Source organism: Saccostrea cucullata, unplaced genomic scaffold (assembly GCF_032062105.1).
Source record: "Saccostrea cucullata isolate Sc308-1 unplaced genomic scaffold, CSIRO_AGI_Scuc_v1 ctg262, whole genome shotgun sequence".
NCBI classification, from domain to species: Eukaryota; Metazoa; Mollusca; class Bivalvia; order Ostreida; family Ostreidae; genus Saccostrea; species Saccostrea cuccullata.
Genome location: NW_026925668.1, coordinates 155,621 through 181,134, shown reverse-complemented (window position 1 = coordinate 181,134; position 25,514 = coordinate 155,621). Strand labels below are relative to the sequence as shown.

The 25,514-nt window shown below is 32.4% G+C and overlaps 1 protein-coding gene across 2 annotated transcripts; it reads right to left on the bottom strand.

The window, feature by feature from the left end:
* Positions 1-1,395: 1,395 nt before the first annotated feature.
* Positions 1,396-25,280, bottom strand: LOC134269564 (neuropeptide receptor 15-like). 2 transcript variants are annotated; one of them, XM_062751766.1, is made up of 3 exons: positions 25,211-25,280; positions 8,902-9,496; positions 1,396-2,206 (listed from the first exon to the last, which is right to left on the bottom strand). In XM_062751766.1, exons 2-3 carry the CDS (start codon positions 9,393-9,395, stop codon positions 1,477-1,479), a joined length of 1,224 nt encoding a protein of 407 aa, XP_062607750.1. In that variant the 5' UTR covers positions 9,396-9,496; positions 25,211-25,280; the 3' UTR covers positions 1,396-1,476. The 2 variants fall into 2 exon arrangements, with proteins under 2 accessions (XP_062607750.1, XP_062607749.1); XM_062751765.1 differs by lacking the exon at positions 25,211-25,280 and adding an exon at positions 24,964-25,046.
* Positions 25,281-25,514: the final 234 nt, after the last annotated feature.

The window sequence follows — 25,514 nt, the reverse complement described above, 5'->3', positions numbered from 1 at the left end:
AAAGCACAGGATCGAATGTAAGAAAGCGCAAACAACACATCGACACGCCATTTTGTATTCAGTGCAAACACAAGCAGAAAAAGTAAATAATTAGAAACATCGGTCCCATTTTTACAAAACAAATGTTATGAAGAATGTCTATATGATTGATTTAAAGAATTTACAAGTTGGTAGTTCAAATCATTAAACTAAAGTGATTTTAAGAAAAGAAATTCAAGTCAAAAAATATACGACATATTCAGACCATGCCCCTTAAGGATGACGTATACTCAGGTTTCAGATAACAGACAGAAAATTTTGTAAAGTGTAATATGTTAAATCAAAAATTGTTCTAAATGGATAAAATAACCAAGTTTTAACTCAAAATTTAAAAAATGATATTTTATAATTCGAAGAAAATAAACAGGAACAAAAATTGATGTATGGTAATGCAAAGGAAATTCGGACAAAAATTTTTGCATTTTTCATTTTTGTCAAAATTTATTATTTCTTGCAAAATTAATTACAATGTAAAGGTTACATGTATTTTCAAACATCATTTTGCAAATGTTATATGTGTTAAAGCTCATAAATTATTTCAAATAATTGAATGCTTAGAAATAATTAAAGAAATTCAAAATTATGAACAAAACCATTTCAGACAACATATCTCAATAATTTGTTCATTGACCCCATATACTAATACTATTAATACCATGAGAATTAGGGCAACAAACGTAACCTGAGGCTTTAAATAATTTAGAGTTCTTATCATTCAGATTTATTAAATTCGATTAGAAATGGAAAAAAATATAAATATGACAGAGGAAATTCGGACTGTAATAATTATTAAGTGTATGACCCAGACTCTAATTGTTTCTTTATATGAAGCAACGCTGTTCCGTTGCTATAATATTTCATTATTTAAAGAGTTGTGTTGCTTATAATATTTTGTGAATAAGAAAAAATGGTCATAGTGTGAAAAATTCAAGTATTTTCCGAGAAATACTCAGGGGTCACTAGTATGAAAAGAAGGTCATTGACCTCGTTTTTTGAAACTGAAATTTAACACAAGAATTATACGTGCACAATGTGCAATATGTTTTTTTCGTTTTTATCAATGGAATCTTTAGTCTCTGAGTAAAGGTATACCTTAATAATTAGTAAAAGTTGGATGTCTCTGGTATATCAACAAAGATATCAAAACCATAGGAAAAATTTGTCAGAGTAGAAATGTAAGGAAGCAAAACCTAAACAACAGTGTTGTAAGTTCGTGTTAAGTGATTTTTGCAATGCTGGTAATCGAACAGTCTTGGTAATATGTCATACCAAAACAAATTTAAAATAAGTCCAAACGAAGAAACAAAAGTAAATTTCGTAAAAATTATTTATTGTAAACACATATTTTATTTTAAATAAAAAAAATCATTAAAAACTCATAAATTGATTTTAAAATAACGAAGACATAAACCTTTAAAACGCTTACAAATTGTAAATTTACATTTCCGTGGTAGCGGAGACGTAACTTGCTTGTCGCCAAACACGTGATGTGTTAGAGGTCAGGGTCGGTTGTCGCCTCGGTTTGACCTGATGGTGATTATTCTGGCAACATCTACAGATTATAAATTTAAAACACTGCCTAAAATTCTGACTAAAAATAGAATAAAGAACCGGGTTTGCAGCTGAGTTGACGTTAGCGATTATCATAACGAAGACCTGATATGCGAAGTTATGATGAAAGGTCTGTGGCGAGATAGTGTTGGAAATCAGGAGAACTTGGTGAGGGAGATAACTCAGAAAATACACGACAACACTTGATATCAACATTTTGACAACACCTCTTCTCGCTTGTAGAGCTTCTGAAAATCGCTCAAGTGAAGAACCATTCACCAGACGTATCGTCACGCGTCGATGGAGTCTCTCCGATCCAACAAATAAGTGTTTCGTCACAAAGATGTACAACGTCACTTGGATCACTAGTGGCAAGAAGTAAAATAAAACAGATTCTATATATTTAAACAATACAAAATAAAACATGTGATTGTCCGGAAAGATTATCATACAGTAAACAATAGGTATCCTAGGATCGCCCTGGATTACTTCATTAAACATAAGGGTGGGTAGACCCGCCAGACAGGCACACGGCCAAATACAACCCAATATAAACACGATTCTTCTTTTGTTACACACGATGTGGGCCTTGATGGGATGAATGATTGCCACGTATCTGGAATAAAAAAATCGGAACAGACATTAGTTTTCAACTTGTTAATCGTAATGGTAGAGTTACATACACGGTAAGGAAGACCCTACTTTATGTGTTTGGATCTTTATGACACTGAGACTTAAATTTGATATTTTATAACTTTTTAATTTTTGAAATTATCATAAGTGTAATGGCAAAGTGCATTGTCTGATATAATGTTTGATTCAACATAATGATGAAACGTTCTTTCGAGAAAGTTATGCCATCACTTGCCTCAGAGTAGGGCTACAAATAGATTCCCAATTGCTCAAATTTAGTGCCTAAAGCACTGGGTTCAGTACTTAGGGCACTCCTTTGAGCATGGAGTAGCAATAATTCATCTAGTGGGATTCCAAGCCCCGACGAAAGGTTCAAATCCTCAAATGATTTTATCATCTATTAACTTTAGTTACTTCCATTGAAATGTCGACCCGGAATGGAAAACAGTCAATCAGATACACACATAAATATATTACATGTATATGAAAAATGAAAAAATGTATTGCATTTGGATGAATTTGAATAAAAATGTCCCGTAATAAACATTCTGATAAGCAGCATATCATATACATGATTTATATATCTTTTTTAAATCTTACATAAAAGTACAGATTAAAAGGCACCCAGTTATTAGCAGACTTATTTTTGTATTCATATGAAGCAGAATTTGTTCAAAATCTTATGCGTGAAAAGAAGAAAACACTTGCTTTCGTCTTCAACTCGAAATTTAGATACATCGACGACGTATTGTCAATTAAAAATGGTAACTTCCATTCTTGTGTCGATATGATAGATCCATGTGAGCTTGAGAGAAAAGATACCACAGAGTGTGACACATCTGTTTCATATTTGGATATATTAATTGAAATGAAACATATGGAGATAACGAACAGTATTCCATATCAAAAGTTCATACAACAATACAAAATAGGAGTAGAGCAAACACGGACCTCCAAACTTCAGATGTGGTATCAGGTGCTATGGAGAAGTGAGCATTCCCATGCCTACCGGTCACACCCGCCGTGTGCTCCCTGTCATGATCGGGAAATAACGGGAAAATCCGTCGTCAATTCAGTGTATAAATAATGGACTAACAATTAGTATGAAAATTGTCAGTCAGCATTTGACTCAATGATAAATTGTATTTGCTGACAAGGTCATTGTATCGACCATAGAACTTACGAAATTATGACTTTAAACGAGACTGAAAAGAAGACGTTAATGGTAATTTAACAACCAAGCTCTGTGATAAACGTGATGAATTTAACTTTACAATCGTCAACTTCCCTTACTTATGCAGCAACATACCTTCATCGCCTGCATACGGAGTTAATATATCTAAGTTGATTCGATAAGCAGGAGGGTATATTGTAATCGGTATGTCCGTCCGTCTGTACCATGCGCGGATCTAGAGGGGGAGGGGGGTCAGGATCCCCCCCCCCCCGGACTTTGCAAGGTTATTAAATTTATATACTAAAGCAAGAAAGAAGTTATCTTGGACCCCCCTCAAAAAACACAAACCCCCTTGGCAAACGCGAATTTGTGTTAAATTGGTTTGAAAAATCAAAGGTTTGATGCATTAGAAGTCATCAACTACCCCCCCCCCCCTTCCAGAAATAGGTTTTTGAAGTATGGACGAGTTTATGTTTTTATTTATTTATCTTTTTTTTTTTATTGATTGTCAAGAAATTTCTGGGTTGGATTTTTTTTTGGACTTGGGTGCCCCCCCCCCAGAAATAACTTCTGGATCCGCGCCTGTGCACGTCCGTCTGTCTGTTATGCTTTGGGATACCCATCTCTTATCCGCAACTCCTCTCATACCACTTAATAAAATTTGATGAAATTTTACAGAATCTTTGTTACATATTGCCATTGTGCATCTCCTATTTTACTTTTTGATCCGACACATATTTTGGATTTCCCATGGCAAAACATGGACAATGTCCTTATATTCATATGGGAGGCGGGGAGTATCACTAAGTGACACAGTTTCTCTAGTTTATACACTGAATTGACGACGGATTTTTCCGTTATTTCCCAATTATGGCAAGGACCACACGGCATGTGTTACCTGTCAGCAGGGGATGCTCACTCCTAAATGGCACTGTATCCCACCTCTGATGTTTTGGAGGTATGTGATTGCTCTGCTCCTATTTTGTATTGTTTTATGGACGTTGGATCTTGAATACTGTTCATTATCACCAGATGTTTCATTTATTGAATTTTAGAAGGTACCGATTAATATACCTTCCTTTCTTAGGTTATGCATATTGTTCTTCTTTAATAGAATTATCATATGTAAGTATGGATTTGACTGAGTACGTGGGTATTGCTAGCATCTGACACTGATGAATTCATTGCATAGACTATTCATGTGGGGTGGATTGAGTTGCACGTTTATTTTGAAGTATGTACTTTGTATTATTGCTTATTAATTGCTTATGAAAGATAATTCGAGTGTTTTTGGTATATATGCTATAGGGTACAGAAGTGTTATGTTTCCTTTTTTTTTTAAATCAAGATTAATGACAATCGACCTAAGGAGTACACTGAACTGTTTCCACGAGCCATTTTACATAACTATTGGTACATTTTAAGAACACTCCTGTTAAACCCCGAGGACCACAGTCTGGAATTGACAATTGTTAATTGCAAAACTGATGATTAAATTAAGAATTTTAGAAATCAGGCACGTCTGCGGATTTCTCCAACAAAAAGCCCTTATCTTGTGAGAGGCAAAATAACCTTTAGAAATGGCAGTTTAATATACTTGGGAAGGATACTGCAAAGAATATTAACAATGCATTTCCTTTATCACTATCTAAAAATATTTTGTTATGAAGTATGAATATCAGATAAAACATTAGTATGCTTTTAAAATGTTATGCAAAAGGAAAAAAGGAGCATATTCCAGATTTTTTTCACCTTTTTAGCGAAATATAGTTCATGTGACATTTAGAAATTCTTACAATCTGTATTCTTCCGAAGTTGGTGTGTAATAAAGGAAAATAAAAATATACACGTTTCATTTGCTTTAATAATGATAAATTTGTAATTCAAAAAAAAAAGATAAGATGAAAAAGATGAAACAGTTGTATGCATAGCGGGTGTGAGAGGTCAGACGGGATGTTTATTCCTCTATGGCACCTGGTACCACTTTTGATGTTTTAGAGGCCCGTGTTTGCTCGGCTCCTGATTTGCATTGCTTGTATGAAATTATGAGCTTAATTACTATTCGTTACCTCTATGTTTCATGGACTTGTGTATTTTTTAATTGACTGCTTCTATAATTTTGTTTTAATCGAATTTGTAACTCAAAGCTACGTTTTTTAAACTGCAAGTGAAGAAAATACCGATTCATTGGTCGATTCTTCTATGATATAAATCATCTCTCAAAGAAGAATATGTATATATTTTTTTGTAAATTATGAGATAATCGATTAATCTTTTCTAACACTAAAGGGGCTCACATTTGATGCCTACAAAATTACACCTAATGACACAGTCCCGAGGATAAAATGATGGAAATGTTGGCGAACTCAGATCACCGGATTCTTCTTGCTAAGGATCCAGATCCCCTGACAAAAGCCACACAAATACTTAATATAGGTAATGTCACCTATGGTTGAACGTATCAACTGCATACATTTCTAGCTAATTTTTACAACTTCAATGAGAAATGCAAAATTAAAATAAAATGTGAGACAGTGCTTTATTAAATCATATATGCACACCTCGTATAAAATTTTAAGAATGTAAACAAATGCAGCTTTTGTCAGAATGTATTGAAAGTCCACATGTGGTTTATCAAAGTAAAATGTCTCTGCCGACGGTAAACCATATAAAGATCTCAAAAAAACTTCAAAGTTTTTAATCAAATCGACAATATCAGACAGCACCTCTGTATCTTGACCTTTAAAACAAAACTACTGTTTTCATTTTTAAAAATTTAGATAAATTCAATGATATGGTGCATTGCAATGTTATATTTGGAGATAACGAACAGTATTCTTGCAAGTTCAAACGTTCATTAAACAATACAAATTTAAGAGCAGAGCAAAAAGGAGCTCTTAAACATGAGAGCTGGGATCAGGTGCCATGGAAGTGTGAGCATCCCCTGCCTACCGGTCACACCAAACGGGTACTCTTTGTCATCATCGGGAAATAACTAGAAAAATCCGTCGATAATTCAGCGTGTAATTGGGTCAATGGAATTTGTCCTTCACATAACTGGGAAAGCAAGAATTTAGTTCATAGCCAAATTTGTTGCATCTCAAAAATATTGGATAAATGAAACTATTTGTACCGACTGATTTAGTTCACTAATGCTTGAATTTCAATTTCCTTTTCGATAGATTTTGTATTGCCAATAGAATTTTTTGGTTCAATTATTCATATCATAGGAAAAACTTGACTGAAATTTAATCTTAGAAACTGAATGAAGCTTAACTTCTCAACAATGGGAATCTACAAATCAATCAGCAACTAATTCACACAGACCAACAGTAGATACCAGTTTTATAAAACAAATAAATAAATGTGATATAAGTGACTACTTCATGCAACATCAGAAGCATTCATACTGACAAGCATCTCCAGGTGCAATAACTTTCAAGCTAAGTCAATGTTCGATGTATACAAATTTCAGAGCTTAAATGTTCCAGCTAATGCTGTATTCGAAGCAAACTTTTACCCTATGTGATAAAAAAAATGAGGAAAACCTAAAGAACAGAATTCTTGCTAAAAAATCAAATAAAATAATTGTTTACAGAAAAAGGGCTATAAAACTATCAAAAGGTGGATAAGGTGATACAGAGGAGTAAACAGCCCCTATCGACTGGTTATATTTGCCGCGATACCCCTTTCATGATTGGGCTAATGGAGGAGGAAGTAGAAAATTCATTATGAGAACAAAGACAGTTAAAATTTCGCCTAACGACAGATTGTATTTGTTTTTGTAAAATTACGAATGTTGACATGATTTTCATACATGTACAAATTTAAGTAGAATTACTAATCGTAGGCAAATACTTGTCCAAAGAGTCCAAAAATACCGTTCTGGATTTATTTTAAGACTTCTATATCGTTTATTTATTCAGAAAAGTAGTCAACGAAAACAGTAAAAAATTGCCTTATGTATCTTAAATTCCCCAACGTAAGAATCTCTAATTTCTGAAGTTTTGAAGTTAGTGCGAACGTTTATGTCAGAAATAGACTGACAGAGAGAAAGTCTTAATTGTCTACTAGTTGTTTCCACTATCTCTAGACAGTGTTTATAATTATATAGACGCTTCCACTATCTCGAGAGATTGTAAAGACAAAAAGGTGGATGTTCTAAACTTAATAATGACGATACTAGTGCAAAAAACGATATTCTAAACTTAATAATGACGGTACTAGTGCAAAAGCAATATATCTCCAATTTTTGATAGACAAAAATGATTTTTTTAATTGCAAACTTATAATTAAATCTTTGGTTGGTTCGTGTTTACTGACAAATCATACCATTAAAAGCAAGGTCAGATCAAGGTCATCTTTTTCTTTGACATTAAAAAAAACTCTTTCCAATCATGCAATGACTACTTAAATTTCAAAAGCTCAGTTGTTTTTTTTTTATTTTTGCTTTAAAAGTATTATCTTACTGGGTATATTAGAGGAAACTACCAAATTAAGATAAATAAACTAAAAATGGATATCGGCAATTTCCACAATTTTACTTAATTTTTTAGGATATTTTGGTTACATTTATATGCTTCGGTATATTGATTTTTTTCTTATTTTTCATATGGAACTGTAGTCATATAAATATACAAACTGCTAATAAAGCAAAAAAGTTTTGTCTCTTTACAAAGAGAGAAAAAATCGTTTTACAGAATATTTGCTCAAATCTGTACTTGGATTGGAAGCTTTTAAAAGCAAACAAAATTGTTGTTTATTTGAAAAATCATATTTATATAATGCATTAAGTCTATTCTTATTGATTTCACGTACATTTGATAATTTCTTTATGTCTTTCTTTAAAAATTTTAACTAAATTGTGGTTATTTTGAACGCAGAAAAAGATATATTTTCATACGCCATCGGTCAGCAAAAGATATAGTTTCTGTTAGATTTCCAACTTAATTTTTCATTTCTATTCGAAGTTGTTCAATTATGATGAGGAAAGAAAATTTAAAATATGTTACATCTAAATATACAAGACATACATGTAGTCAATAAAAAGAATCCCTCCTTAAACTATCGATCACTTTTCGTTATATTTACCTTTATCGTTTCTATAAGAAGTCACAGAAGAGACACAATTGGGTGATATATATATATATGTGTGTAATGGCGATATTTATGCGTATGGATCGTTGAATGTTTTGTAGCAATTATCAGAGAATCAACTCAATGAAAACACTCTTTCTTTACGGCTACAACGCATTCTTTTATCATTGTTATATTGCACCTAGCTACTTTGCACTTGAATTTACAATGATTTATTGTGAATTTACTGAAATGTTCATTGTGAGGTTAACGTGTGACATGTTTCGTAAGGTAATTTAATTGAAATGGGTAAAACTGTCGAAACCAAGACTCATAAAATAACTCCCTCAAACAAATTTAAACACAACTTTTTTGAAATCCTTCTATATGTCAATAATTATAATATTTTTTAAACTCTTAACTCTCACCTTTCTACGCATAAAGCTATGAGTGTGAGTACAGATCCATACAATGACGTCACCATGATGTAACGGTTTACTTTACAAGCTGTGCGGTTAAATAACCAACCCTGTTCTAACATAAAAAGAATTGTTTCAGGAATTCCAAATACCATGATAAGAAGGTCTGCAAAGGCCAGATTGGTTATGAGTAAATTTGTCATGGAAGTTCTCATCTTTTTATTACATACTACCGCACAAACCACGAACGAGTTTCCACAGATTCCTATCACACTTATCACAAAAAATAGGAGAGAAAGTCCAACAACTGTTTCCGGGGAAATTGAATCACTTCCAAGATTTTCCGAATGGGATTCGTTTCCGGTAAACTTCAAAGGCATGCCATGCGACACATACCCCGCAGAGTACGAATAATTTGACACCTTCCTCGTGATTAAAATTTCCGCGGACACACTTTCTGGATAGATACTCTCTAGCGTTGTTTGATTGTTGCTGTCATCCATTCTTCCTGGAGAGATTTATTCTCTTTCTGCTCTATCATCTAAATGACTGGTACGAAGTCATTGACGAAGAAATTCCGGCGGGAACTCCTCCTTTTCTGATTCTAAAAAAACAAAATGTGATATTGATTAGCTCCAACAAGTATCCCGGTGCCTCTCTCCACGGGTGTGATGTATGCCACAGGAAGCCGCGGTAGACACAAAAGAGGATTCCTATTACTGCATATCAATCAAGGGAGAGATGGTTTAATTTAATTACAATTCCTCAAAATAATTTAATGCAAAAAAACCAATTTTACGTATAACATTTTTTGTCGAATTCATTAACCGATATATTTGTTATTTGGTAGAAATATTTTGTGTTTCTGTGCCAATGAAGTTAATTTTTTTCACTATCTAATATAACGTAAATGATTTTTTTTTTCTAATTGAAATGTTTTTGAGTTAGACAATTAGTATAGTATACTTTTAAAACGCTAGACAAATATACATAACATTAATTTGCAAAATTTTTCCATCTGTACTTTCTCTGGATTGCTTTGGTCGAATATATTTGTGTACGACTTCCCGCCTAATGACAGAAATTCGTCTCTGTAAACACTTTGGATAAGGAACATCTTTTGGATATAAGAATTTAAAGAAACAGATTTTAAATACAATCTCTTTGATTAGAGGTAACCTTGCTTGTCTTCCGTACAACAGACACTGTGGTGTTTTCTGCCTATTCTGGATACGCATATCCAGCTAAACTTAGTAAGGTTAAAAAAGTAGTTTTTAAATATTTTAAATATTTGAAGGAACAGAAGCATAAATGAATTGTTTAAAGTAAAATTTCACATTGATATTGTAACATCAAATCTTTGTTTCTGAACGACTGTAGTATGTCAGATTGAATTTTTATTATATTCAATATTATTATATTACGCTTTGAAATCAACGATTTTCCCATTATATTGTTTTAATGATTTTATTTTTTAGTTCATTAACATTGTGTCTAAAAAGCATGAGCAAGGAGGAAGCACGCGTCACGTCAGCGCCGTGACGGATGGTGCATGTGGAATGTTACCCAAAGCGAAAGCACCGGGCACAGGAATAGTATAGTACCTCTTCAAGGTCATATTGTCTCACAATGGAGCATTGAAAGAACGATAATATATTCTGACAGGAAACATTTCATTGTTAGTATTGTAAGACATTTAAGAGTCCTTTGCGTCATGTAACATGGACCTTTATTTTTCAAAACTTCTCAATATTCCAAAGAATTCAATCCACAAAATGCCTTATTTGGCCTTTCAAATAAGTAAATTTTGAAAAGGGCATTAGTAAATATGTTTTGAGTTATTATCAACCTAGAACATTGACACATTTCACATGTGCAACAATTTCGTCAAAACCGGATGTTACAATGTCAAACTAAATTCTAAAACGGAGCATGTTTCGAGGTTTTCCGGAAAATTGCTCAGATTTTACATAATAAATTGTGAATTTCACATAGAGCACAGTCGTTACCGCAAAATATTGAAACAGAAAAATAATTAAAACTGTTCGACAAATAATTTCCAATGAAAATATTTTGCGGTAACGAGCGTGCTCATAAAAATAAAATAAAATGTCAACGCGTGTAAAAATGCTATGATCATGAACCACCATATTTGTCTTTGTCTTTTATACAAACTTTAAAGGATCAATTAGAAAGGTGTATAATATTGATTATGTACAGTCATGTAAGTGGATGGACACTCATATCACACAAGTAAGAAAATGTTAACTGAGGCACCTATAGACACGTCTGACTACTGGAATAAATATGATGGCTTCAGTCTTAAAACATAATTTATCCGTAAAAAAATGCCGATTTATCGACAGTTCTTTTTCCAAAATTAGATTGATTTACAGACAAGTACAACTTTCACTTACAGACAAGTACAACTTTCAACTTACTATGTGTATGACTATCGCAAATATAAACTTTCATGTCAATTATTATGTTTGTTTATGACTGTGATGAGTATAAGAAATTAGAGTTAAATCTAAGCTTTGTTATCAAGAATCGGTAATTTTTTTTAGAGTGACAGTCAGTGGTTCATTGGTAGGTCATAGGACATCAAATAAATAGATAACACACATGGCGATAGAGAAAAGCAGTAGGGCAAACTGACCATGGTTCGGACAGATAGAAAAATTGACCTAGGTTCGGACAACTTTACTGTTATTTTTTTCAGTTAAATAAATCTGTTTTAGCATGATACGGAAATATATCAATCTTAACGATCGGATTTTTTATTTAGTCAAGACCCCGTGTTTATCACGTGACTCAATACTTGGTGGTGGCGCTACGATTTTAGGGCATGTGTAGTTTCTTTTACGTCAGCAGTTTAAATGAAAAGTAAACAAACACTTGCAAGTAAATTCAAATGAATGAGACTCTACTTTATTAAACCTGTATGATTTATTTCTTTTGCCTTTCTAAGTGATAAATCATTCCTATTAGTCAAAAATTGTATAAGCTATTTTCTATATTTTGTTGTGAAATCTTCCTCGAAGTCTGAAAATTAAATGTACCTAGGTTCGTACACCAGATGACCATGATTCGTACATTGCGCAAACCAAAGTTCAAGCTACTTAAATCGCCTTTAATTAAAAAAATCAGAGAGTGAATAAATTACGTGATTGATATTCAAGGCATACGGATAATAATATTGTTTTTAAAAAATCATACTTCATGTAACTATAAAAAAATGTATATATTTTAAATGTACATACATGTACTACAGTATAGTATTTTCAATCGTTCAAAATGAGAATGGGCTCCTCAAACATATATGATATTATTATAGATAGGATAACTCCGTTCTGAAACGGGGCACTGTCTAAAGCAAAAGCAAAAAGCAATAATTTTTTGATATAATAAAATTAGTTAATTCAATTGATTATATGTAAATGGTGGTCAATAAATTGATATTTAAACCAATTCATTAATCATAAATACTATTATTTCTAGCATTTATAACAAATCCCTATATAGCACAAAGAACTTTTGATTGGTTTTAGAAATGAACAAGTGCCGTTTATATCTTTTATTAATACATATAGACTTCGTAAATGTAGATTTCTTACACAATGAAATAATAATCCTTAGTTTAGAACAAAAAATGGAAAACGTCATAATAAAGGGTGTGTAATGGTCTCGGTATAGATGTTCTACATGTATTTGTGTGCTAGATCACAGGTACTTGTGGAAAGGACCCCTACTCCCCCCCTCCCCCCCCCCCCGACATTCAACCCCGGGGCTTATTAGAATTTTTTTTTAAATTATATTTATTACACTTATTCATCACGTGTACAATATGAAAAAATCCTCAAAACCCCGAAACAATCGCTGGACGCAAAAAAATACCCTACTATACATTATCCCTTATAATGGGATATTTTTTTGTGGAGCGATTGTTTTGGGGTTTTGACAATTTTTTCATATTGTACACATGATGAATAAGTGTAATATATGGTGGCATATTTCTGCCCCCTATATGCAAGGTAAATTATGTTAACATGCAAGAAAATTATATCAACATGCAAGAAAATTATGTATACATGCAAGAAAATTATGTATACATGCAAGATAATTATGTTGACATGCAAGTTACAAATCTTTTAAGGGAATCTGATTTAAATATGGGTAAAACCCGTGCTGACGCCCGTATCTGACATCGTAGATGCAAGATGCAATATAATTATGAGAAGATGCGATGTACTTATGTTAACATGCGAGATAATTATGTTGACATGCAAGATATTTATGTCAACATGCGAGTTAATTATGTAGACATGCAACTTATTTATGTCAATGTGCAAGATAATTATGTTAACATGCAAGATATGTAAGTTGATATGCAAGTTATCATCTTGCATGTTGACATAAATAAGTCGTATGTTGACATAGTTATCTTGCATGTTGACATAAATAAGTCGCATGTTGACATAATTATCTTGCATATTCAAAAAAGTCGCATGTCTACATGATTATGTTGCATATTGCATCTAAAATGTCAGATACAGGCGTGAGTATGTGAATTTACCCATATTTAAATTATATTTTCTTATAAGATTTGTAGCTTGCTTGTCTACATAATTGTGTTGCATGTTGACATAAATATGTTGCACGTTTACATAATTGTGTTGCATGCTAACATAATAATTATCTTGCATGTACGGGGCATAAATATGCCACCATAGTAATAGATATAATTTTTGAATAATATGTCCAATAAGCCCCGGGGCTGAATATCGGAAGGGGGGGGGGGGTTGTCCTGTCCACAAGTACCTGTGTGCTAGATAACTAGTGTATTATTTGTTCAAATCATGAACGCAATAATCAGAAAGACATGCATTGATGCTATTGCAGTTTATGAAGATCGTGCACTGACATGCAGAGAAAAGATTTTATCTCTGCCATGTGCATTCGTCATTTCTTTATTTAGAACGAAAATTAACTGAGGGTCAACCTGCAAAAGGCGGAAGAAAGTTGAAGAAAACACCCCGAGCAAAAATAAATTGCATTTCAATTCGAACAACTTGTCGACAGCCCAGAAGTATAATAATTTAAAACTCATTGCTTGTAATTTAAAAAAAAAAGAAAAAAGATATTTTCTTTATTACTTTTATTATGGAAACAAAAAAAACAAAAGGGATAAAGGTTATCCTTACAATAATCAGCTCTTAAGGGTGTGTCAGCATGTCATTAAACAAAATCCTTGGACCTCGTGTGTATAATCGAGGAGGGGGGGGTAAACACTTTGTAACACACGCTACCTTGTTATGGGACATAGTATAGACATAAACCTATACGAATCCCTCTTAGTACAATTAGCAAGAGACGATGCCAAGCCCAAGCTTTCCATTGAAGATGAAAAGATTGAAGCTAACACGAACTTGCAAACAAAGGAATCAGATCTTCTAAAGCCAAACTTTATTTGCTTTGCTGGAATATGAGGTGGTATCAGAAACAAATGGTGATTTCGAGTGAAACATGGCCTTCCAAATATGCATTGAGAGAGCAAGAACTAGCGAAATCAATAACTTTTAAATACAATTAATTTTTTTTAATTCCACAAATTCAGTCTCGTTTTTTGGAGGAAACCTTCGACATATTTGAGGTTACAGTCGAAGAAAATGGGAGGGGCGATCAAGCATTGCTGCAATAGAAATGGATTTTTTAATATTAATTTTTCAGTGTGTTATCATTGCAAATTACAGACGAACTCAAACGATTTTCAGTTGCTTGAAGCTCTTTCAGCACATAGTTATCAGAGTTGATATCGCTGACTTCTTACTGAAATTGAAACTACGACATATTCATAAGCCCTAATATGACGAAACTTTTGTCACCATACGTCATTTGATACTTATAAAGACAAACTAGAATACAACAGGGGCGTAGCAACAAGGGGGGTTTTTCCCAACCTTACTTATACTATAGGAAATGTTAATTGAAAGCCTGGTTGCCCCCCCCCTCCACTTTTAGTGATATACCGCAAATGCAGTATTAGAAATGGTACTAAAAGTAGTAGACACTGAAAAAAAGGTTACCCTTACCCCCCCCCCCCCCCCCCCAAAATAGGATTTTCGACTTTGGTCAACTTTGTTTTTGTTTTTTTTTTTGCTTTTAAAATTTTTCTGTTAATTTAAAAAAAAATTTTCTCGGCCCCCCCCCCCCCCCCCCACTTTCAAAAACGATGCTACGCCACTGTACAAAAAGAGGAAAAAGAGATAAAGAAAAAGAGAGATAGTTTAATAAAAAAAAACAAACAGATTTTTTATTAAGAATGGGAAAGATATGATTAAAATCTTATTGGAGGTTTCTTATTATGTCATGCGACTCTATATGTAGTATCTGAAAGAAATCAGACACATACTATCGATTTTGAAGGGTTTGGGAGGAAAATCAGAAAAATAAATTAACAACTTATCTGATAAAACGTTGACACGAAAATAAAATTTAAAAAATGAAGCAAACGAACGACCCCAAAGAAAATGGTCCGAACTCGAAAGGGGGTCACACTTTCTTTCACTTTTAAATTTTATCAAAGACCGGGATGTATTACCAAAACACTACGATGTAACAATGCTACAACAAAAGAAGGGGAAAGACTTTCAATGAATATCTATAATTTCAAATTTCAATGGTAAAATGTTATGTTTTAGAGGAGGGGGGGCTCGAGATCGCTACTACGAGCCCGTAAATATTGCATATCTGTTATTTAAAAAAAAACAACAACATTTGTTTACTGTATATTATCATGTCCGAACCTTGGTCAGATACGTTCGAACCATGGTAAAAATCGCTTGATGAATTTAACTTCTAGTTGGAACAGAGGTATTCAGTGTTTTGGTGATATATTGACAATTGATAAAACCCGAAAGGTTCCAAAACACTTTCCAGTTGATAATACAAGTCTAGACCACTGTCACTCGGAACAACAGCTTTTTGTTTGTAAGCAAAACGAGAACCGTCCGAACCATGGTCAGTTTGCCCTAAATTGTTCATTGAAGGCAATAAATGTGGCAAAGAATTTAAAAATTACATTTCTGAAATCAAAGGAAAACAAACTTATGAGTTCACAGTTGTACATGACGTTACTCGGTGTACGTCATTTGTGACGTCATAATAGTGCAGTAATTGGGAATCAGTGGCAGGGAGAAATGGGGAAAATTCTTTTTTTTTTTTTTAAAAGATATACAGTTTTCTGTCGCTTTGTTAAATTCATTTAATGGAAACGGGAAATTATCTACTATTAAAAAATTTAACAACTCTGTAAACTGGATTCAACGTAGAACTCGTGTGTGTGTTTGTAAACATTTTAATGCACATGTTCGCTTTAACAAATCCCCACGTCGATGCATATACAATACATATATTTGTATAAGTATCACATGTAGCAGCAATATATATTAATCATTTTTTTTTATTTCAAAACCTAAGAAACATTCATTTCACTACATAAAACCCGCGTGGATAATTTTTATGCACTTGCATAACGCGAAAAATAATTTTTAGCTTTCTTCAAAAGTATTATGAAGAAGTGGTTCCATTTTTGTTTGCAGAAACAAGAGCTGAATTTAAAATATATTACCCTAGATAGTGTTTATTATTATTCATAAAAGAACATCAAATCAAAGATCCTTCTTTAGCCACTATAGTGTTTTTCATATCAAATATTGATTATTCTGTATTTTAATTTTTTTGCATGTAGATCAACGTTCAAAATTGCCTCTGCATTGTTATGGCTTAGGGTGGGGGGGGGGGGGGAGGTGGAGTAGGGGGACTATGTCTTCCTCTGCATTTAATATCTGAAAATCGCTGGATCCGCTACTACGAAGATTAGTACTTTATCACTATACGATTAGAAGAGGTCACGGGGGGGGGGGGGGGTAGGGTGGGGTCCATGCTTTGACATAAATTATACGTTCATAACATACAATTATATATGAGCATTATTGTGAACTACAGGACTTGTCTAAAATATACTAAAAAAATTAAATAATTTACTGTAACATTTCTTTAAAAAAATATTTTTAAAAGATAGAACTTTGTATATGTTCGTCCTTTGTATACCCCCCCACCCCCTTTATTCTCTGAAATTGCTTACTACGACCATAAATGTTTTCTATTTCAAGAAAAACTGAGACCATTTCACACTTTCCTCTTATAAATGTGTCTATAATAAGGTCTTATTAAGGAGTCTTTTTCGGGTAAAATCGATCTTTCTCTGTAAGTATTAGTAAAATGTTAATGTCTGTGCTTGTATTTCACTTTTTATTTTGACACGTATTTATAAGAATTACATACGCATGGAAATCATAATGTGAAAATGAAATGGAAAATGATAAACGATAAGCTAGCAATGCACAATTTATAAAAAACATAATAAAATTATTACATGTAAGTCAATCGATAACAATGTATTAACAACACACTACAAATACCGTACTCCATACATAAATTAATTTACTGGATTAAACATGACCCATCGATTGGCTGGTTCGTGAAGATGAGAAAAAATATCTGTGAGATTGAGGTGTGCGCGAATCTCGCGGATATTTCTCGCTTGCCTGTGAAAATTTATTAACAGCTGAGGCCTAATATTCGCGAGTGCTCGCCAAATTATTAAAAATGTATAGAAAAAAGGTCCTTTCAACTATTGTGTACATGTACTTCTTTTCAAGTAATGTACTGGTATTTAGATCTAGATTTTTATCGCAAATCTCGCTTCAAAGTATACACTGCGGCCTAAATAGCGTTGCGTTGTGTGATGATACTGTTGGATCTGACAATTGAACAATTTGAATCACGGATTTTGTTTTGTAAAACAAGCGTTTTAATTGGTTGATTAGGACCCGCCCACTCTCGCGCGGAAAGCGTTGTTGACTTTCTGAAAAAAAAAAAACAACAAACAAACTATAAAATTTTTTTTTAGCATGTGATATATTCCTTACGCATGCAGACGATACATGGATATCATTCGATGGCACAGTCGAACACTATTTCATTTCATCCTACATGTATTTCTGCCGATTTCCTATTGACGACATTTTACACTTTAGGTGTTTTTTCTGTGCGACTTTTCAGTGCATTAGATTTTTTTTTCTATGTTTTAGTCATAAGTGAGCTATTTCATTGCGTTGGCAAACACAAATTTAAAACGGGGTATTACTGGAAATCATGTAATTACCCAGCTGATAGCGGACAACTTGTTATTCAGTGGGAAAAAAATAAATTCATAATCATATGTGGTAAAACGCGTAAAACATCGGATTTATTAAAAAGTTTACTGTTTTATTGTCAATACTGTCAAAAATACCATATGTTTTAAAGGCATCTGTGCTACTACGTTCCCATTTCAACGGTCGCCATGGCAATAAACATGCGACCAGAAAAATCTAGATTTTTGTTCTTTTTTGCGGGAAGTGAAATTTTTACTGTTATGGCGAATGTTATTCATTAAAAATATGAAATATTACTTATAATTCGTGTTAAAAATAATTAATGTAACAACATTTACCAAATCTAAATACGTTTTATTTTTATTGGTGCATTGAATAAAAAAAAAACGAGAAACGCCAACGGTTGTGTTCATGTGCCCCGAGAACATGCACCTGATATAACATGACATGACTGCTGCCAGTCCTGGAACATATCGTATTTGAAGATCATTGTACAGATTACCCACATTCACAATAATTAATAAGGTATTGTAAAGTTCTATTAAATTCTTAGCTCAAAATATACCACTTTTTTGCCCGTTTTCTACAGCTGTTCCATTTTACTTCGAAACATTCCAATTTTCGGCTTTACATTTGAAAAAGTGGGCGGGCCTATAAAAAAAGCACCAATCAGATTCTTTGTTGGATTGCGCAATCGAAGTCAGTAATCTTCAATTGTATTTCAGTCATATTCATCAGTATCGTCACTCAACGCATCACAATATCGGCCGGAAGGTGTACTTTCATGCAAGATTTGCGATAAAAGGCTGCAGTATCAACTATTTTATGGATCTAAAACTACAGCAGTGGAAGTAATTTCCAATATTTTTTTTCTAATTCTATTCATTCAGAATTATCATCTTTATTGATTATGAAGTTGATAAGATAAATATAAAATTGATTCTAATTATTGCATTTTAAAAGTCATATATTCCTATATATCTTTGCATTGTAATAGCCAGGTCATTCTATCGCTAATTGACGCGACGTTACATTACAAAAAATGACGTTCCTAACGCATTTTTCTATTAAAACATTGCCATATTGCAAGACCTCGTTTTTAAAAAGTATAATAGATATTGAAAAAAGAAAAACGGTTATGAAAAGCTTAAAGTCTATACTATCTTTGATAAATATCGCGTTAATATCCTGCAAGAGGCATTTTTTGATGGTTCGTGGACTTTGCTCTTTACTGTTTCTTTAACTGCGTTTATAACAAGCGCCCAAAAGCGCCAGAGTAATATCAATTTCACTATTATTCACATCTTATTAAACGATTATTATCTTCAAGCTTGGATATCCTATATCTACACAATGTAAGAGGAAAGCCTTAAGAATAAATTATATCGGTACATTATATATAATAAAACAAACAAGAAAAGAAATGGAAAATTTACCGACCGTGCTGTAACAATTTTGTTTTTACAATGCATATACATGTATTGCGTTTTATTTGCTTGCTCACGTGTTGTTAATTTGTTTAAATGGTTGTAAAGGCGAAACTTTGTTTAGAATTAAGAATTTAGAATGTTTTGTGTAGTGGTCTAAATAACACCTCTCTTGTAGCAGTAGGGATATATTGACGAAAGTATCATAATAAAAAAAACATTTAAAATAGGGATCATTCACTTGCTAGGACGAATTTGATATCTTCAACTCGATTAGAGTCACATAATTTCAAGTTTTAACATATAAAGAATATTAACATATAATTTACATTTGTTTATAAGCATATATTACATATATATAATGCTCAATTTTGAATATGTTTTAAACATATGAGGAATAAACTTTATGCATCTTCTAATGATTTACATTTGGAACATGTGTTAACCAATGAAGGATATGGAGATAACGAACAGTATTCAAGATCAAAGTCCATAAAACAATACAAAATAGGAGCAGAGCAAACACGGACCTTTAAAACATCAGAGATGGGATCAGGTGCCACAGAGGAGTGAGCATCCCCTGCTGACCGGTCACACCCGTCGTGTACTCCTTGTCATGATCGGGAAATAACGGAAAATCTTTCGTCAATTCCGTGTATAAATAATGGACTGACAATTAGTATGAAAAACGTCAATAAGCATTTGACTCAGAGATTAATTGTATTTGCTGACAAGGTCATTGTATCGACCAAAGAACTTACGAAATGGTGACTTTAAACGAGACTGGTGATATTCTTGTTTCATCAACTTGTTTGTCAATAATTTACCTCGTTTTAGAAATTGTTCATACGTAGAGCATCCTCTTGCGCATCGAATCAACTGAGATATATAAGGGCCGTATGCAGGTGATGAAGGTATATTGCTGCATAAGTAAGGGAAGTTGACAATAAAAAAGTTAAAGTAGTCACGTTTATGATAGAGTTTGGTTGTTAGATTTCCACTGACGTTTTTTTTTTTTCAAGTAAACAATCCAAGTATGAAACAGATGTGTCAGATTCTGTGGTATCTTTTTTCTCAGGTTCACCAGGATATATCGTATCGCCATAGGAATGGAAATAACCATTGTTAATTGACAGTACATCGTCGATATATCTAAATGTTGAGTTAACTGAAGGCCACAGCAAATGTTTTCTTCTTTTACGCATACAATTTTGCACAAATTCTGCTACATATTACTACAAAAATAGGTCTGCTAATAACGTAGCTCAATTGGTACCCATGGGAATTCCAATAGACTGTTGGAAATCAAATAAACAAATCGAATATGGCAATCATCGCTTTGGATGTAGCTAAAGAGTTCGTATATCCTAGCTACATGTAACTTCATTTTCAGGGTCAAATTAGTTTACGTCTTTTAAGATAAATCACAAAAAAGTCAATAATCACTAACAAACCAAAATCAACACTTGTTGATCTAAAATGAAAAAATAAAATACAGGTACTTAATGTCAAAAACAATTTGAAATACAAAATATATTAGAATATTTAAAACTATTCTAAAGAATTTGTTGTGGGTCAGATAAAAAAAAAACCCTAGGTCACTAGAGCTTTAAAATATCAGAGTATTTAATCTGGTGTACTACATTAAATAAACATTAATATAAAGTAAAGATATCAATATTGTTATTTTTTTCAACATTGAGATTTACACTGGAAAACGCGAAGAGCTCTCAAATCTAAATGAAAAAAAAAGATAGCAGTGTATCGATGCATCTGACTTCGGTCTCAAAGTGTTTATCACTTGAGATAAATATTAGTGTACTGAGTGGTGCTAAAAACAGCATTTTGAAATGCACAAATAAAAAGAAATTTACTAATGTGAAGAAAAATCTAAATTTACTTTATTCTTAATGATGATTACAGTCAAAGAGCAGTTGGTCTTTATCTTATGATAAAATCCAAGGCAAAAATTACAAGAGATGTGCACTATTCATTTATATGTTCAATATTTGGTATTTAAGCTATATTGTGACTCTGTTGTGATCTGACTTTGTTACTTCAAACGTAGCAGTCCATTAATTGTTATTGACAAAATAAACCCAGGTGATCTTAAAATAAAAAGATGCCACAGAGTCTGACGCATCTCTTTCATATTTGTATATATTTCTAAAAAAAAATTATGGTAATAAATCTAACAAAACTTTATGATAACCATAATGACTTTACTTTTTCAATCGTCAACTTCCCTTACTTTTGCAGCAATACGCCTTTATCACCTGCATTCGGGGTTTATTTCTCTTAGTTCATTCAATAGACAGCAGCATGCAACAATACATCAACAATTTTTAAAACAAGTTAAGGTATTGACAAACAACGTTATAGGTAACACGAATATCAGCAGTCTCTTTTAAAGACATCATTTCGTAAGTTCTATGGTCGACACAATATTTATGACTTTGTCAGCAAATACAGTGTATCAGTAAGTCAAACGCTAACTGAGGTTTTGCTAATCGTTAGGCCATAATTACTGTCGCCGGATTTTTCATAATTTCCCGATCTGATAAGGAGCACACGGCTTGTGTGACCGATCGGCAGGTGATGCGGATTCCTCCATGGCACCTGATCCCAGCTCTGATGTTTCTTTGGTCCGTATTGGCTGTGCTTCAATTAGTATTGTTTAATTGACTTTTGAGTTTGAATACTTTTCGTTATCTTCCTATATTCCATTCTGTTGTCCTTTAAAATAAAGATTTGTGTTAAGGAGCATTTTAATGTGATAATTTATACTGTTCTGTGGTAAGAGAAACACAATTCATGTCTACCAAATGATTTTGAAATTAAAAATAACACAATCGTGTCTGTATACCGATCTCGAAATTAATTCTTACATCCGGTATTTTTTTTAAAGTGAAGATAACGAACATAGATCGATAGATCTACAAACAACAATACAGTTCTATATACGGGGCTTACATGCATCTCTGGCAATTCCAAAATTGGAATAAGGTGCCCGTGAGGAGTAAACATCCCCTGTAGACCTGTCACATAAAAAAGCCAACCCATTGGTATGTATCAATGCAGTGAAAATACGACCCAATGCTACTGACTATTATAAGTTTTCAGAACTTGTGCCCAATCCCTTTGTAATTATATTACAATAAAATATGTTCAAACCAACTGACTACTGAGTATGAAATCCCTAAAATAACAACTTATGTGTGAGTAGCATGCCTTGGTTTTAGTAATTGATCGTTATCAGGGCATGCTTTTGAGTAGCGAATAACCTGTTAAGACATATACTAGTGATGGCGGAATATTACTATAAAAATAACAAAAGCTGATGATGGAAAAGTTGAAGACATCTCGTTTATTTTAAAATTTAGTTTTTAGATGGTCTTTCTCGTCTATAGTCGGTAAACAATCCAAATATGGAACATATGGGACATAACTTGATGTTTATCAAGTTCACTGGGATGTAAAAAATTGAAATATAGATGGAAAAATCTATTATAAATTGGTAAATCGTTGTCGATATATTTATATCTGAATGTCAACTTGAAGGCCAATGCATGTTTTTGTCTTCTTGTCAAGTATATTTTTAAAATGTCTGCTTTGTATATGAGCATAATTAGTATCTACCATGGAAAACTGTGATTTAATTAAACTGTATATGAGAGCACATTTTTAAATTAATAAAACTCAAAGCAAGACAATCCTTTAAAAAAATTGGTTGATCTCTCTCGCCTTACTGAATAAATTTGACCGACTAAAATTGTTTTAAATAACTTCCAGTAAACCTTTTTTTATTTCGATAAAAAGATTTTTAAAACTCAGCACTGATGTTAAAATTTTCTGTGAAAAAATAAATTTCACCTACTTAGTCTAAAGATTGCAAACAAGCATTATTTTTTATGTTCACCTCGCGGAAATTAGAATATTACTATTCAATTCAGAAAAAAAATGTTTTTTCATAGTACAGATCCATAGTGCATAATGATGTGGAAAAGTATTGAATTATTAAAATGACAAGTTAGGAAATAAAGCTATTAGAGATTTTCACTGAGACTGATTTGTCCACTTGATTTGTTGTCATATGTGAATCATACATCATAGGTGGAATTCAATTATTTTCATACATTTTTCTTTAAGTCTATTTCGCTAACAGGTATAAAATGGAGGGAAAAAAAAATTGGTATTTAAAATTGTGCAATAAAAAAACAATGTTGATGTCATGTTTAAAGTTTAAAGAAAATAAGAAAAATGTAGCGATACTTTACAAAAACAAACTTTAGATGAAAAACTTATCATTAGAGAACGTTTCTGTTTTAAATGTTTTTTTTTTTTTTTGCGTTTGATAATTTACAAAAAAAAATGTACAATGTAAATGGAAGATGTTTATAAATAAGATGGAAGTCGCTTATGCTGTATATATTTTTTTTTATAGAAAATTGCTATCAAACTATTTTATTTTAACAGTATTTATTTTCAAATGCCATAACATAATTTTGGAGGAAACTACAAATTAAAATCTAACGCAGATGTTTTCTGAAAGGAACGGGTTATGTGGGGTCCTTGAAAAAATGCATATTGGGCGAGGCGTAAGCCGAGGGTAGGCTATATATCAAGAATTATACAAAAGACATATACTAGTATATCAAACACAATGTGTATAATCTATTTATATTTATATATAGAAAGAAAAGTCAAGAAAAAGCTTCATTACTCATTGCTAATAATACATAAAAATTGAACTTCGGAATGTATCTGTTGTCTATCAGTTGGAATGTAATTCTTTGTTCCATTTTAAAAATAATATTAGTTTCATGGCAAACTTCTATAATTCAAAGTGTGTTTATGACGTGTTTATGAAGTGTTTTGTAATGGTAAGTCCTTGAAGTACTTGGAGAATTTGATTAAACGTTACATTGGGCATCCATTACGATCGATGAAAGAAGTAACTACTATCAAACACCAATTCATCTGAATTCCTGCAATATTCGAATAGGTTTCCTATGATTTTTGTAATTGTTTGTTTAATCAAGAATTGCAAGGCTTAATATAATTCTTAAACAATAGATAATCCAAAGTTGTTTTTTTTTTTAAATTAACATTACTCTCTTAGACTTGCTTAGTCGTTTTTAGTATCAAAAAGTACAATTTCTTGCTTATTCCCGAAATGCAAGTTATTTAATCCAATGAAATGAAATCCAAAGTTGTTCAGATAGATTGATAATTTTTGTTTCTTTGATAATTACTAGTATACTTGATTTTACAGATCTCTTTATAAAAAGATTGCAAGCTATTGTTCTTATTCAAAGAAAGTACCATGTAATTTCAGACAATAATGCTATTTTTAGAATCAAAATAAAAACATTACAAAATGAATTTAAAAATCAATCAACAAGAACTTATATTTTACTTACTTATAAACAATGCTTTTAAAATTCCATCCTTTAGTTATGAGATATTGCGTTTTTACTTGTCGAAGCAAGGGGCACCGCTGGTCAAATGATACGCTTATCGAGTTACACTGATCGACTCAGTTCGTGAAGTCAACATCAATAAACATCACAAGCCAAATTTTATCTAGTAAAAAACTAACAGTCCGCGGGCTGTCACGGAATTCTAACGGATATTATTTTATCCACCGAGTGTTTGATTATACTCTACCTTCCAGCCGGATTGCTTTTGATTCTCCCACATTTGTGAGTTGAATTCTTTTTGTTTTCTTTGCACGTGTCGCTCCTCTTTCGTACTCTGAAAACACTTACTTAAGCCATGGAATATAATGAATAAGCCACCTCAATTGTTTGCAGGATACTTTCAATTTATGATATAATAATACTGTAAAACATTGAACATACTACTTCAATTGCTTGAACTGAAACGTACATGAATCATGATTTACATATGCAAATCCAACATAACCACCTCATCTTCACAATCATAAATTTAAATTTCAATGCATTGTCAT